At 43.6% G+C, this 11,884-nt stretch overlaps 1 protein-coding gene across 1 annotated transcript; it reads right to left on the reverse strand.

Annotated features, from left to right (window-relative positions):
* Positions 1-1,472: 1,472 nt before the first annotated feature.
* On the reverse strand, positions 1,473-10,401 carry LOC128940421 (killer cell lectin-like receptor subfamily F member 1). Its single transcript, XM_054281805.1, has 7 exons — positions 10,320-10,401; positions 6,053-6,202; positions 4,684-4,782; positions 3,921-4,061; positions 3,458-3,609; positions 2,917-3,029; positions 1,473-2,305 (listed from the first exon to the last, which is right to left on the reverse strand). Exons 1-7 carry the CDS (start codon positions 10,399-10,401, stop codon positions 2,173-2,175), a joined length of 870 nt encoding a protein of 289 aa, XP_054137780.1. The 3' UTR covers positions 1,473-2,172.
* Between the last annotated feature and the right edge of the window lie 1,483 nt (positions 10,402-11,884).

Below are 11,884 nucleotides of genomic sequence, written 5' to 3' on the forward strand. Positions count from 1 at the left end.
GAAAAGATACTTAATAAATATCTTTACAGAGCCCCTGAATTACAGTGGTTTGTATCTTAATATTGGGATATTAAAAGTATTTTTCATCTCAGGCACCATTTTGGTGAAAAAAAATCTGAAGCGAAGTAAAATATTAATGTTTTGAACATGGAAAAAATCTTTAATCATAATGTTGGGGCTGACATGAAGCAGAATATTTGATCCAAAAAAGAATGTTTTTCCCTTTTTAACACCTCATAATGAGTCACACTTTTAACAAAAGGTTAAAAAGTGAAAGCTCTTCTGGAATCTGACTCCTTCGGGATGCAATGAACTTCCTTGGTGGTGTTAAGAAAAGAAGAGTGAAGCTGCAAACTCTGCCAACTTGCTTTACTCAGAGTGGAGTTTGATGAAGTACTTCAATGGTAATTTCTTTTTTCCTTTAAATAAGTGACTGCTTAAACTGTAGGTAAGAACTTCAGTAAGGTCCTGCAAAAACTTGTTTAATTACATGAATAATAGCAAGAAGGCCCAAATTGTTGATGTTTTATGAATATTGTTAAAACCTTAACACCACAACTGAGAGAAGCCAGCATGCAGGAGTTTGTTTTTCTTGTTAAATTCAGCATGAATCAAGATAGATCTGCTAGAAAACCAGCAATTGTCAACTCCACTGCATGGAGAAGGGTGTGCTGTGAGTACCCTGAAAATTTCTCAGCAGTCAGAAATTCTCTCTCTATAAAGCATGTATTATATAGGTATAGATGATGATCTTACTCATTTCAGACTTTTTCCTTTTCTTTGCTTCTCTGTCTAGAATGAGCAAACCAATCCTCTTCCCCTCACGTGCTGTGCTGAGTTTGGGGGATTTTTCTTGTTTCCTCTTACATAACAGCAGTTTCTCATGGGTCTTGAGCTGCTGATGCTGCATTCTGCGTGACAAATCTGTGCTGGGATTTTGTTGTTGTTGTTGTTTGAAGGGAAGTCCCTGAGGGTACAGTTCACTTTTTGATCTCCAGACCTAAAGTGGTGGACATTAACCCTCCCCAGGCATGCACAGGCATGAAAAAACATCTCTGAGAAACTGCAGCTGCCTTTATTTGTGTGCATCACAACAAAGATGAGGTAAAGGCTCACCATCTCAAAAGCCATGTTAGACTTGTTTCTCATTGCTGTAAGGACCTAAATTCCAGTTGGTGCCATTTTTGTTAGAGTAGCACCTTCAATTCATGACATTTCTTAATTTTTGTCAAACATGGCAATCTAATAAAGACACTAGGTCAGACTGCTCTTAGCATTTTTGTGTTCTAGACCCAGAAATAGCATTTATTTATGACATTTCAGTGCCCAAGTAATGCTTTTACTGAGTGCACTCCCAGGTATTTATTTCAGCAGTCTTTGGCTTTGGTACCTCATCATACCATAACAGTGGAATTTACAATGTAAATTGGAATTTATAATGTAAAGGGACAAAATATAGGTGGAGAGGAAGGTTATCAACTTTATTTCCTTGCACTGCAATGTTGTTTTGCAGCCCAAGCCCCTTCCCTAGTTAATCCCTTCAGATTCCAAGGCTCAGCAGCAGAAGAGGATGGGAGCAATCAGCTCATTAACCACAAGTGATAGAAGTCACTCCATGCCTGATCTGCTGTCCACACCCAGTAGCTGTGCAGCAGCTTTAAATAAGACATTGTCCAATAGATGCATTTTTTCCCAGCCCTCAAGTGGCTTCTGTGAGTCACAATTAGACCCCAAGGAAAAAAACCACAAAACCCCAAGGCCACAAACTTCAACAAACATAAAATTCTGAAACGCAAATAAGAAGTCCTCAGCTCAGCAGGGATGACAGCAGAGGGCTCAGCACACCTTTCATGACCCACAGGGGGCACAATTCCTGCACATCACACTGTTTATGTGCACAGTGCTCCTCCCCACAAGTATCTCTTCTCCTCTGACCCTTCCTGAGGCAGCTGCTGCCAAGATCTGTCTGTGTGAAGGCTCAGCACCCCAGAATCCTCGTGTGCCAGCTTGCAGCCCCATTGCAGGACCTGTCTTCTGACTTCTTAGGGAGCACAGCACAGCAAAGTGCAAGTTTCCCTATAAGTCTGATGAAAATTATTCACATCACAAGTTGGTTTATCTGTAAAATGGGTGTTCTGATGAGAAGCTCTGCCTGCTGTCTGGAAATGTGGCTCAGAGCACCAGCAAAGTTGCATCCTTCTTACAGATCCACTCCTTTAAGGTCTGGCAGTTGTCTGCCTGGATCAGGTTTTTCCTTCTGTAAACAGCACAGTACTTGTCAGCCTCAGTGCTTTTTGGAGCTGTCCTGCTGAGAGACCAAAAGGAATGCAATGAGTTGCTGGGTTTAAACTCAGCACTGCTTACAAATCCTGGTGGTGCTGTGGGTGAGGGGCATGGATGATGCCCACTTGACCACCCCCTTGAAGCACAGCAGCTGTGCAGAGGTGGGTGGGGCACCCCCAGCAGGGACTGCTGGCTTCTGAGGGGCGGATGCTTGGCATTATTACAAGGATAAGGATCCTCCCCATGCAGCCAGTGCTGAAGAAAGCTGCAGGGATCCCAGCCAGTGCTATGTGGGGACAGGCAGCACCTTCAACAGAGGCAGGCAGCACATGGTCTGCAAAGTGACAGAGTTTGTTGGCAGGGATTTCAGCAGAAGTGTGTAATTATATCTCTGCATTAATAAATATTTGAGCTGTGGCTGTGGTTAGTCCTGGAGGCAGAAATCAGTTTCCCAAACTGCCTAGTAGGAACTTGTTGACCTGGAACTGGCCACAAAATAGACTGAATAGGTACCTGAGGCTGCAGGCTTAGATCTGTGCTTTGGGTAATTAGCTCAGATTCAGAATTGTATTTCCAAGCAGGGATATTGCACTTTGCTTTCCCCAAAGATATCCTCCCCCCAAAAATCATCACCTCTTTTCTTTTACTCTGTGATCTTCCACTGAACTCTGTGTTTTCTCCATGTCTTCGATGTCCGAGCCAATCCAGATATATTTGGTATCTTTATCTTTGCTGTCTATAAATTCCTGTGGAATGATTTGAAGGATGTTACCTGACAGAAGAGCTTTCCTGCTGTGCCCAGGTCATGCTCCTGCCTCATGCACAGCTTTTATTTCCTTTTGAAGAGCAAGGGCAGGGATGCAGCCATGGCAGAGCAGCCCCTCACATCAGCCCCCACACACAACCAGCCTCCTCTCTTCCCAGAGCCAAGCAGTGGAAAGCCCCAGCATTTCCTCTTCCCAGTTTAAACCACTCTGGCTTCCACACTTGACACCTCTTGTGCTTCTCCTCTTCAGCTCTGCTCTGCTGACATTCCCAAACCCAGCTCCTGTGCAGAGAGACTCAGATCCTTTCCCTGCTGGGCCTCTCATTTGTCTATGTGTACTCCTGACATCCAGGCCATTTTCTCTTGGAGAAATGTTTGGCTGAGGCCTGTCACTGCTGCAAGACTCACCATCTCAATTTCATCCTCAAAGACAAGCAGCTGAGATTTCCTGGCCAGGCAATTTTTCTGGCTGTCCTCCCAGCTCCTGGCCTCCTCAGAGAAGAAGTAACATCTGCCCCTGTGCAGCTGCCAGCCAGGGGGACACAGCTCACACGTTGTCCCTGTGGATGGACAGGGGGAATATTTAGCTCCTGCAATGGATGAAAATTTTCTCCCTGTTTATGAACCATTGTCTGGAAAGTGTTCTCCAGGACAAGAGGAGGATATATGGCATTTCTGCCACTGGAAACTTTATATCAACAGAGGAGCAAGACTATCGTGATTGAAATGTTTCTTTAGGTTTTGTTACCACTGCTCTGCAGGAGCGCCATGAGTTCCCATAAACTGCAGGGTGTCAGAGAAATGGGAACAGAGACAACAGAACTGTGCACACCACACATCCTCTCTGCTGGAAAGGAGCAACGTGCCTCACCCTGTCCATCTTCACACAGCTCCTCCACAAGCTGTTTCAGGAGAGCTGCTGAGACAGTCCTCTCTGAAGAAATGTCACTGCTGGTGCTGTTCAGACCATTCTGGGGCAAACTTCCTGATTTTCCTGCTATGCCCTTCAAAACTGGAACAGCCCAAAGTAAAAAAAAATTAAAAAAAAAAAGAGAAAGAGGTCATGGTTAACAGCAAGAATAAGGAAATGCAGTCTTTGTACCCAGAGCTGGTCTGGGAATGTGAGGATATCTCTGTGTACATTGCCTGGTACAGATACAGTTAGGAGCAAACTCAGTGAGTAAAGCTCAGTGAGCTAAACCCTCCTGAGAAGATGTTCATGGAATGGCCTGGCTTGGAAAGACTTTAAAGATAATTTCATTCCAAACCCCCTCCCATGGGCAGGGACACCTCCCACTATCCCAGGTTGTTCAGAGCCCCATCCAGCCTGGCCTTGGACACTGCCAGGGCTGGGGCAGCCACAGCTTCTCTGGGCACCCTGTGCCAGGGCCTCAGCACCCTCACAGGGAAAAATTTCTTCCTGATATCCAATCTAAACCTCCTCTCTGTCAGTGTGAAGCCAATGCTCCCTGTCCTGTCACTCCAGGCCCTTGTCAGGAGTTTCTCATTTCCTGTATTTGTGTACCGAGTTGACACCTTTTAGTGTCCCACTAAGGGAATTTTTCTCTCAGCTCTTTCAGAGGTTTAACCATGTCTGCAGTGAAGGGGTGAAGCAGGAGGCAGGATCTACTCACACTGCTTGGCTTGTATGGCCACAATTCCCAGCAGGATGAGCACGAGGACTGCCAGGACCAGCGCCACGTAGAACCAGGCTGAGCTCCTGTGCTGGCAGCCTGCAGGGAGGCAGGAGGAAGAGTAGCTTAAGGTCCTGGCACTCTTAAACTTAACCTTAACACTGGGGAAACAACAGAGAAATCATCTGCCTAAAATCAGTCTGCTGCCAGGAGGATGCAGTGGCATTTAACTTATTAAAAATCTGCATCCATTTTGCACACATGGAAGTGAAATCAAATGTTTGGTCAGACAGAGCAAGTGCTTGTCACCCATAAGAATTTGCCTTTTCTCCTTTGACTTATTTTTCTCAAGCATTGCCTCCTCTCACCTACCGCACACAGCCTGCAGGACCTTGCAGAGCAGTTCAGGGAAAGTATCAAGGATGGGCTGTGGTGTCAGGGGCAGGCTGTGGTGTCAGGGATGGGCTGTGGTATCTGTCAGAGATGGCTGTGGTGTCAGGGATGGGCTGTGGTGTCTGTCAGGGGCAGGCTGTGGTGTCAGGGACAGGCTGAGGTGTCAGAGATGGACTAGGGTGTTAGGGATGGGCTGTGGTGTCTGTCAGGGATGGTTGTGGTGTCAGGGATGGTTGTGGTGTCGGGGATGGGCTGTGGGGTGTTGCTCCTCTCTGCTCCCAAGCGTTACTGTTCCTGTCCTGCAGTGCAAACATAACTTCCCTAAATGCACAGGAAAGAAAGCCCCATACTGACACACCCTGGCACAGCAGAGGAAAGTGCATCAAACCAAGCATCTCTCCAGCTGTTTGTCATTTGTGTGTGTCAGAGGAAAACCCTCAGGAAGCTGCAGAACCGAGGAGATTTGGGGTTAAGGTGCCAGTGCCACGAGACACCGATGTGCACTGTCATAACCTCTGTTTCCCTGACCTTGCCTGTGTGAGATGAGCAACTGCTCCATCCTGTGGCTGCCTGACCTATCTGGTGTGATGTTCCCAGTACAGGGAGGGTGACAATCACCAGGCACTAATGGCACAGAGAGACCTGGGCATTACCCTGCTTCCAAAGCCAAATGCATCCCTGGGACTCTTCCCCCACGAGGGTTCTACAAAAAACCATGGAATTTTTCTTTGCTTTACTACATTTACCATGTAGGGCACAAAAGCATTTTTAGAAATTATTTTTAAAACATCCTTCAGTATTATTTTTAAAAGGAAAGTGTAAAATCTGAGAAGCCAGGAAGAAAAGCAGCAGATGAAATGGCAGATCAGCCCTTCATTGAGAGAGAGTACATAAAAGCTCTTGATAGCAGGTTTCACTGGTGGGCAATAGGAAAAACACCATCTATAAATAGTAACCAAACAAAATTGCACAGTACCAGGAGCGGAAGTCTCTGCTCTGCTGCTCCCTTGGGGCTGGGGCTTCACATGCAGCTCAGCATACGTGATGGTGTTTCCTGTAGGGAGAGGGCAGCGCTGACATTTGTGCCTGTGCCAATCACCAGGTGGAGGAACAATGAAGGCGGAGCCTGTGTGAAAAGGGGGGGTGTGTTTCCAGGGCTGCTTGTTCAGCATTTTCCTTTTCCTAGGCAACGGCAGGCAAGATGATGATTTACCACTTCCTCCTGCTGTCAGGCAGGAAAAGCCTCCTCCATAAGCTTTGAACTGCTGGGTGCTGTGTGGCTGGAGCAGGAGCCAAACAGGCTGAAGGATGGGAAGGACCTGGATCCTGCCCATGGCAAGCATCCCATCTGTTGCTAAGGCATCTCAGAGGGTACCACAGGGGCTGGAGGGGCACCAGACCCACCACTGCTCTGTGGGACAGAGAGGTACCAAATGCAAACCAGCACTCAGAGAAATGCTGCTGCAGCAAGGCAATTCCTGGGGGCATTCCTGACTTGTGAGTGCTTATCCCAGGATATTTCAGGTGCTGGACCTGATGGTTGAAGGCATCCTTTTCCAAAAGCAAGTTGCCAAAACAAAACCGAAACTGGCATTAAAATCTCACGGTGTGGGTTCAAGGCACGTGGATACTTTCTGAAGATGTTTTCAATATCATTTACCTGGGCATTTTGCAGAGCTACTGATTGGTGTTATGGAAGGTATTTGGACCTTTGGGACACTGCTTTTGGTTCCATAAATGGAGAGATTTTTATCCATCTGTATCAAGAATAAGCTTCTGTGCTACCACCCTAGTTTGTGACCACTGCGGCTTTTAAAAAGAAGTGTTGTATTAAATTTCACTGATCAGGGAAAAACTTGGCAGAGGAAGAGAGTTTCATTAGGTTTAAATGAGGCAGCATTTCATATGAGAATTACTGAAGTATGGAGAGGTTTTACAGTTAAAAAACCAACTGAGAACCTGATTGGCAAATAAGGGTTATTCATATAGGGGAGACAGTCTATGCTTTAGAGAATATGACCTAATACAATTGGTTGTTTGCTTTCTTTCAAATTATTAATTCAATGAACTACAGAAAATTTGTGAATTAAATGTAGTTGTTCTCAAATCAAATGCCCCAAAAGTTTTTCTTCTTAGAATGTAAATAATTTTCCAAAAACACTCAGGACTTTTAAACTTTAAAATGCATTAGCCCTGTAAATGGAGGTACTTCTAAAATAAGTATTTTAGACATTGTGCTACTGTTAGTAAATAATTTCTCTCAGATGCACATTTATTCCTTCAAAAATATCTCTAAGCCTGTAAGAAAAAAACCACATCCATGCAAGCTGAATATTTAACAAAAATCATTCCTTCTATTACAGTGTGTATGGGCTGGTATGATTATTTGAATGCTGGAATTATTATTTGAATGCAGAGTCCTCGGAAGTCAGCAGGGGGTTTTAAAACACCACATAACCTTAATTCTGCCAGATGCTTCCACACCCTCACCTAATTCAACAACAAGGTGGAGATCTCTGTCAGCCACTGAAACTGAAATTTCATTGCACTTCCCTGTGCCTGTTGTCAGGTGCAGAAAACATCCCTGTGTATTGGAAGCTTCTGCCCGGTGAATGTGCAGCCAGGGAGTGCTCCTGGGGAGGTCCCTTAGGGAATGGTGTGTCCAGATGTGGGCCAGCACATCCAGGGGTCTGGGGGAAGCTCCAGAGGCTCCAGGTGGCCCTGATCAACACCCAGAGCAGCCCAGGAGGTTAAGGAGGGGAATAAGAAATTAAAGGCACAACCAATAGCAGGCTACAACTGCTTGTGGGTTAGTTTGGTGGTAGACTTGAACTCTCCTTGGTTTGTCCGTCTCCCAGGGAAAGTTCCGTGTAGCCACTCAGGATTCATAATCAGGCAGCTCTCAAATTATCTGTGAGGGAATTGAGACACAAAAACTGCCGGCGTCTTTCGCTGGAAAATGGATTCCCAGGTGTGTTAATCCTTGCTGGGATTTAGGAACAGTTTTCTACTTTTGAAGCACATGCATGGTAAAGCACCTGCACCTAGCAAAGCCTGGGCACAGATAGTGCCATTGCTAAATCCTCCTCAACACACTCTGGCAGAGCATCCAAGAATCCCCTCATCCCTGTTGTAAAGCAGGGGACCCCAACATCTGGGAGAAATTATGTATCTGATTCCATGGATATCAGAAGGCTAATGAATTACTTTATTACACTGTATTATTTTATACTATATTACACTATATCTACACTGAAACTGCACAAGCACTCAACTCCACTGCACAGAATCTTGTGACTCTCTCCTGACCAACAGTCTGGACACACACACGGCCCTGATGGGCCAAGGAAACAAAACACCATCACTTTGGGTGAACAATCTCCATATTGCATTCTACTTTGGCACAACACAGGAGCAGCAAATGAGATAAGAATCGGTTTTTCCTTCTCTGAGGTTCCTGGCTGTGATTCCCAGAAATATCCTTGGGGAGTTGTGCCTTGCTTTTCTCTGTGAAGAGGAATGTGGCCCCACGTCCCTGTTATCCAGAGCACCTGAGTGACAGCTGAAGTCCAGCTGTAATCCAAGCCCAATCAAACAAAATGTATTTGAGTATAATCAGAGATAAGAGTGGGGAAAGTGAGACTGGGAGCTGTAAACACTGAAGAAAAGATTAGTTAAGAGATTTTGTCTCTGTATATTTGAGATAGAATTACTAAGGCTTGTAGAACTACCAGGTGGATCTCTGGTGCCTGTTTCTTAAAGGGGATGGAAGCACTGGAGTATGAACAGAACATCCACAAAAATGATTAGCATTTTTGAGAGGTTAAATATTTAAAGGGAACAGGGCATTGAGAAATCACTTAATTGCCATGGCCAGTAGCTTCATATGAGAAAATATCATGAGTTAAAATCAGTTCAACAAAAGTTTACTAAGAGCCATCCACATATTAATGATAAATTTCATTGGAACTGGCCTGTCCAAAATTGAGCTTTTCCTTTAGGCAGCATGATCAAGGACTAGTTTTGGGTGTCTTCTAATCAAGATTTGATGTCTGTCTCCCTTCACAAATAAGTTTTATCACTTTGGATATTGGGTAAAATTCCAAGAAAGACCTCTTTGTGTTGCGCAGGTTATAGCAGTGCAAACAACATCCATAGGTGCATGAACACAGAATTTAAGGCAGTATTTCATGCCATATATATAATAAAGTGTATATATATTACATATATAAATATATATATATATATATATATATATATATATAAAAAATATGTATTCTATATAAATATATATAATAAAGTGAACTAATTTTTATCTTTTGGATGCCACTCTTGTAAAAATATATAAAAGCTATTATTTTCTGTCATTTAAGTGCATGTATTCAGAGCACCATCATCACTATTAATCTCCATTTTAAGTAGAACATCTAAAAATGCTCATTACGCAATGCTGTTTCCTTAGGGGATTAAATACAATAATTACTAATGAAAGCATGAAAATATCCTTAGTCTGATGCAATAAGAATTTCCTATTTGTTCATAATAAGCTGTAATTCATGTTAGATGTGATCCAGAATTTTGTCCAAATGCTTTCATGAATGAATTACTTTTTTTTTTCCAAGTAGTAGAAATGCCATTTCTTCAGAAAATTTAGTTCAAATCATCTCCTTACCCTGAGTACTGGCTTAATCCTTTGGGGCTTTTTTACAAAAATATGAAATGATCACAGATTGGTAATTTGGTTCTGGAAAATCACCCCTGGAAAATTAAAGAGAAAGAGCAGGAAGTTTTTAGGGAACATTCAGTACTTCCTTCAGTGACAGTGGCTGCACTTTAGACTGCTACTTGTTTCCTGATTTCCTGGTTAATTTACTGCTCCTTTTCCATGAACATAAACATTGATCTGATTTGTGGGCTAGGTAGTAATTCAGTGGAGCATTGGCTTGATCATGTTACTCATTTAAAAAGAAATATTATGCTCATTACTCAACCAACAAACACTTTTTCTTTCTCATTCTGTTACTTAAAGCCTGGAACCAGACCTGACCTGCTGTTCTTTGGTGCTTCTGTTTTGGAGCAGCTTGGCTGATTTGTACTGTGAGGATCTCATCCACTATTCCACCTTCTCACCCTTCCCATGCAGCATCTTATGGCATTCTACTAGTTTTATCCAACTTAAAATGTGAGAGGGAAAGAGAGAGAGAGCTCAGGAGAGCAGAGAGTGTGTGCCCAAGAGGTTTTACCTGGGTTTGGTGTCCCTGGAGGAGCGCGGGGCCTTTCCCTCGGCAGCATCGCCACGGCCGCGTAGGTGACATCCCCTGCCATCCGTGAGCCTGTCCTCAGAGCTATGGAAAAAGCAGCTTTAACTCAGTCATTTGCATCCTGTCTCAGCTCTGCCTGCCTCCAAAACACTCACATGCTGTGCTATGGCTCTGAGGAAGGCTGAGAAACACAAAAAAAGGAAGTCACTGAGTTACTTCTTTCAGCGCAGCTTCAAAGCCTGTTTTCAGCCACCATTCTGTCTCTTCTTGCCCTTCAGAATACAGGAGCAAATGAAGATTAAAGCCCATCATTTTCACTAATATACGAGAAAATATATGAGATAATATATGAGAAAAAATCTCGTTGGTCAAAGCAGAGGAAATTCTCTAAGGAATGCCCAAAAATGGACTTACACAGGTATGAAAGGTTTGCTGGTTCTCAGGAGAGTAGGGAGTACAATTTCTGTGCTGTGGCTGTTTTGTGCTCCTGTGCATGATCTGACACAGCCTATCCACCCGAAAGAAAGACAAACAACAAGTACATGTAACGCTGTAAGATGTCTTGGGGTTAATGTACTGCAACCACACAGCTTCAAACATGTAACTCAAATTCTAACCTGCTCCACCCACGAAGCACTTCAATGGTTTAACAGCTGAATTTAGGTTATATTGATGATGCATTAATATGAGCTCAAAATAAAATTTAAAAAAACATGATCAATGCTTTTTACAAGAATATTTCCATACTTTACTGTAACGGTAGTCACAAGGAGCTACTGTTCCTACATTGGTTGAACTATTTCCTGCTTGAGCCAACAACTCCACAGATGGAAAACCTGAGTTGCCTTTATGACCTTAAACTCCTTTTTCATTGTCCACATGTTTGGTGCAGGATATTTTGATGACATTGTTTTTGTCCTCTATTTCAGGTCAAGGGGAAGCCTCACAGATTTTAATTGAAACATAAACACCTTCTAAAACCTAAAAACATGTTTAAAACACTCAGACATGGAGTCCTGCGCATGACATTTCCTGCTCTGGGTTTTGTATCTTATTCCCACTTAGAAAATTCCCTCCAAGTTCAACACAGAAAAGGTCTGCAAACCTACATTGTTGAAAATAACATTTATACAAGCTGTTTGCAGGGTTTTGTTACATTCAAAGGGACCTGATAAAACCCAAAGTTTGAGGCTGTGAACTCCTATTACTGACTTTTCCCTTATGATGTTCAACGCTGGTAACGGTGTTAAGTGCACAAAGAAAAAGGTGTTGGGGGAGAAAAAAAAAGAAGAACCTTTGATAGTCATGGAACAGATTAGTCAGAAGTGCTGCCTGAGTATGATTTATAAGCAATGTATCTCAATCATGAGGGGTTCATTATCTGATAATGAACGATAAATCGATACCGTGAGCTGCAGCCTGATAAGGTTTGTTTCGCACACACCTACAGAGCAGCCATACCAGCAGGCCTCACATGCAACAGAACTTTGTCCTCTGAATCAGTTTTCCCCTGAACTTCTCAGCATCCTTTATAGTAGGATAGTTGG

The sequence above is a fragment of the Melozone crissalis genome, unplaced genomic scaffold (assembly GCF_028551555.1).
Source record: "Melozone crissalis strain CALT ecotype California unplaced genomic scaffold, PUWL_Pcris_2 ptg000033l_1, whole genome shotgun sequence".
Lineage (NCBI taxonomy): Eukaryota > Metazoa > Chordata > Aves > Passeriformes > Passerellidae > Melozone > Melozone crissalis.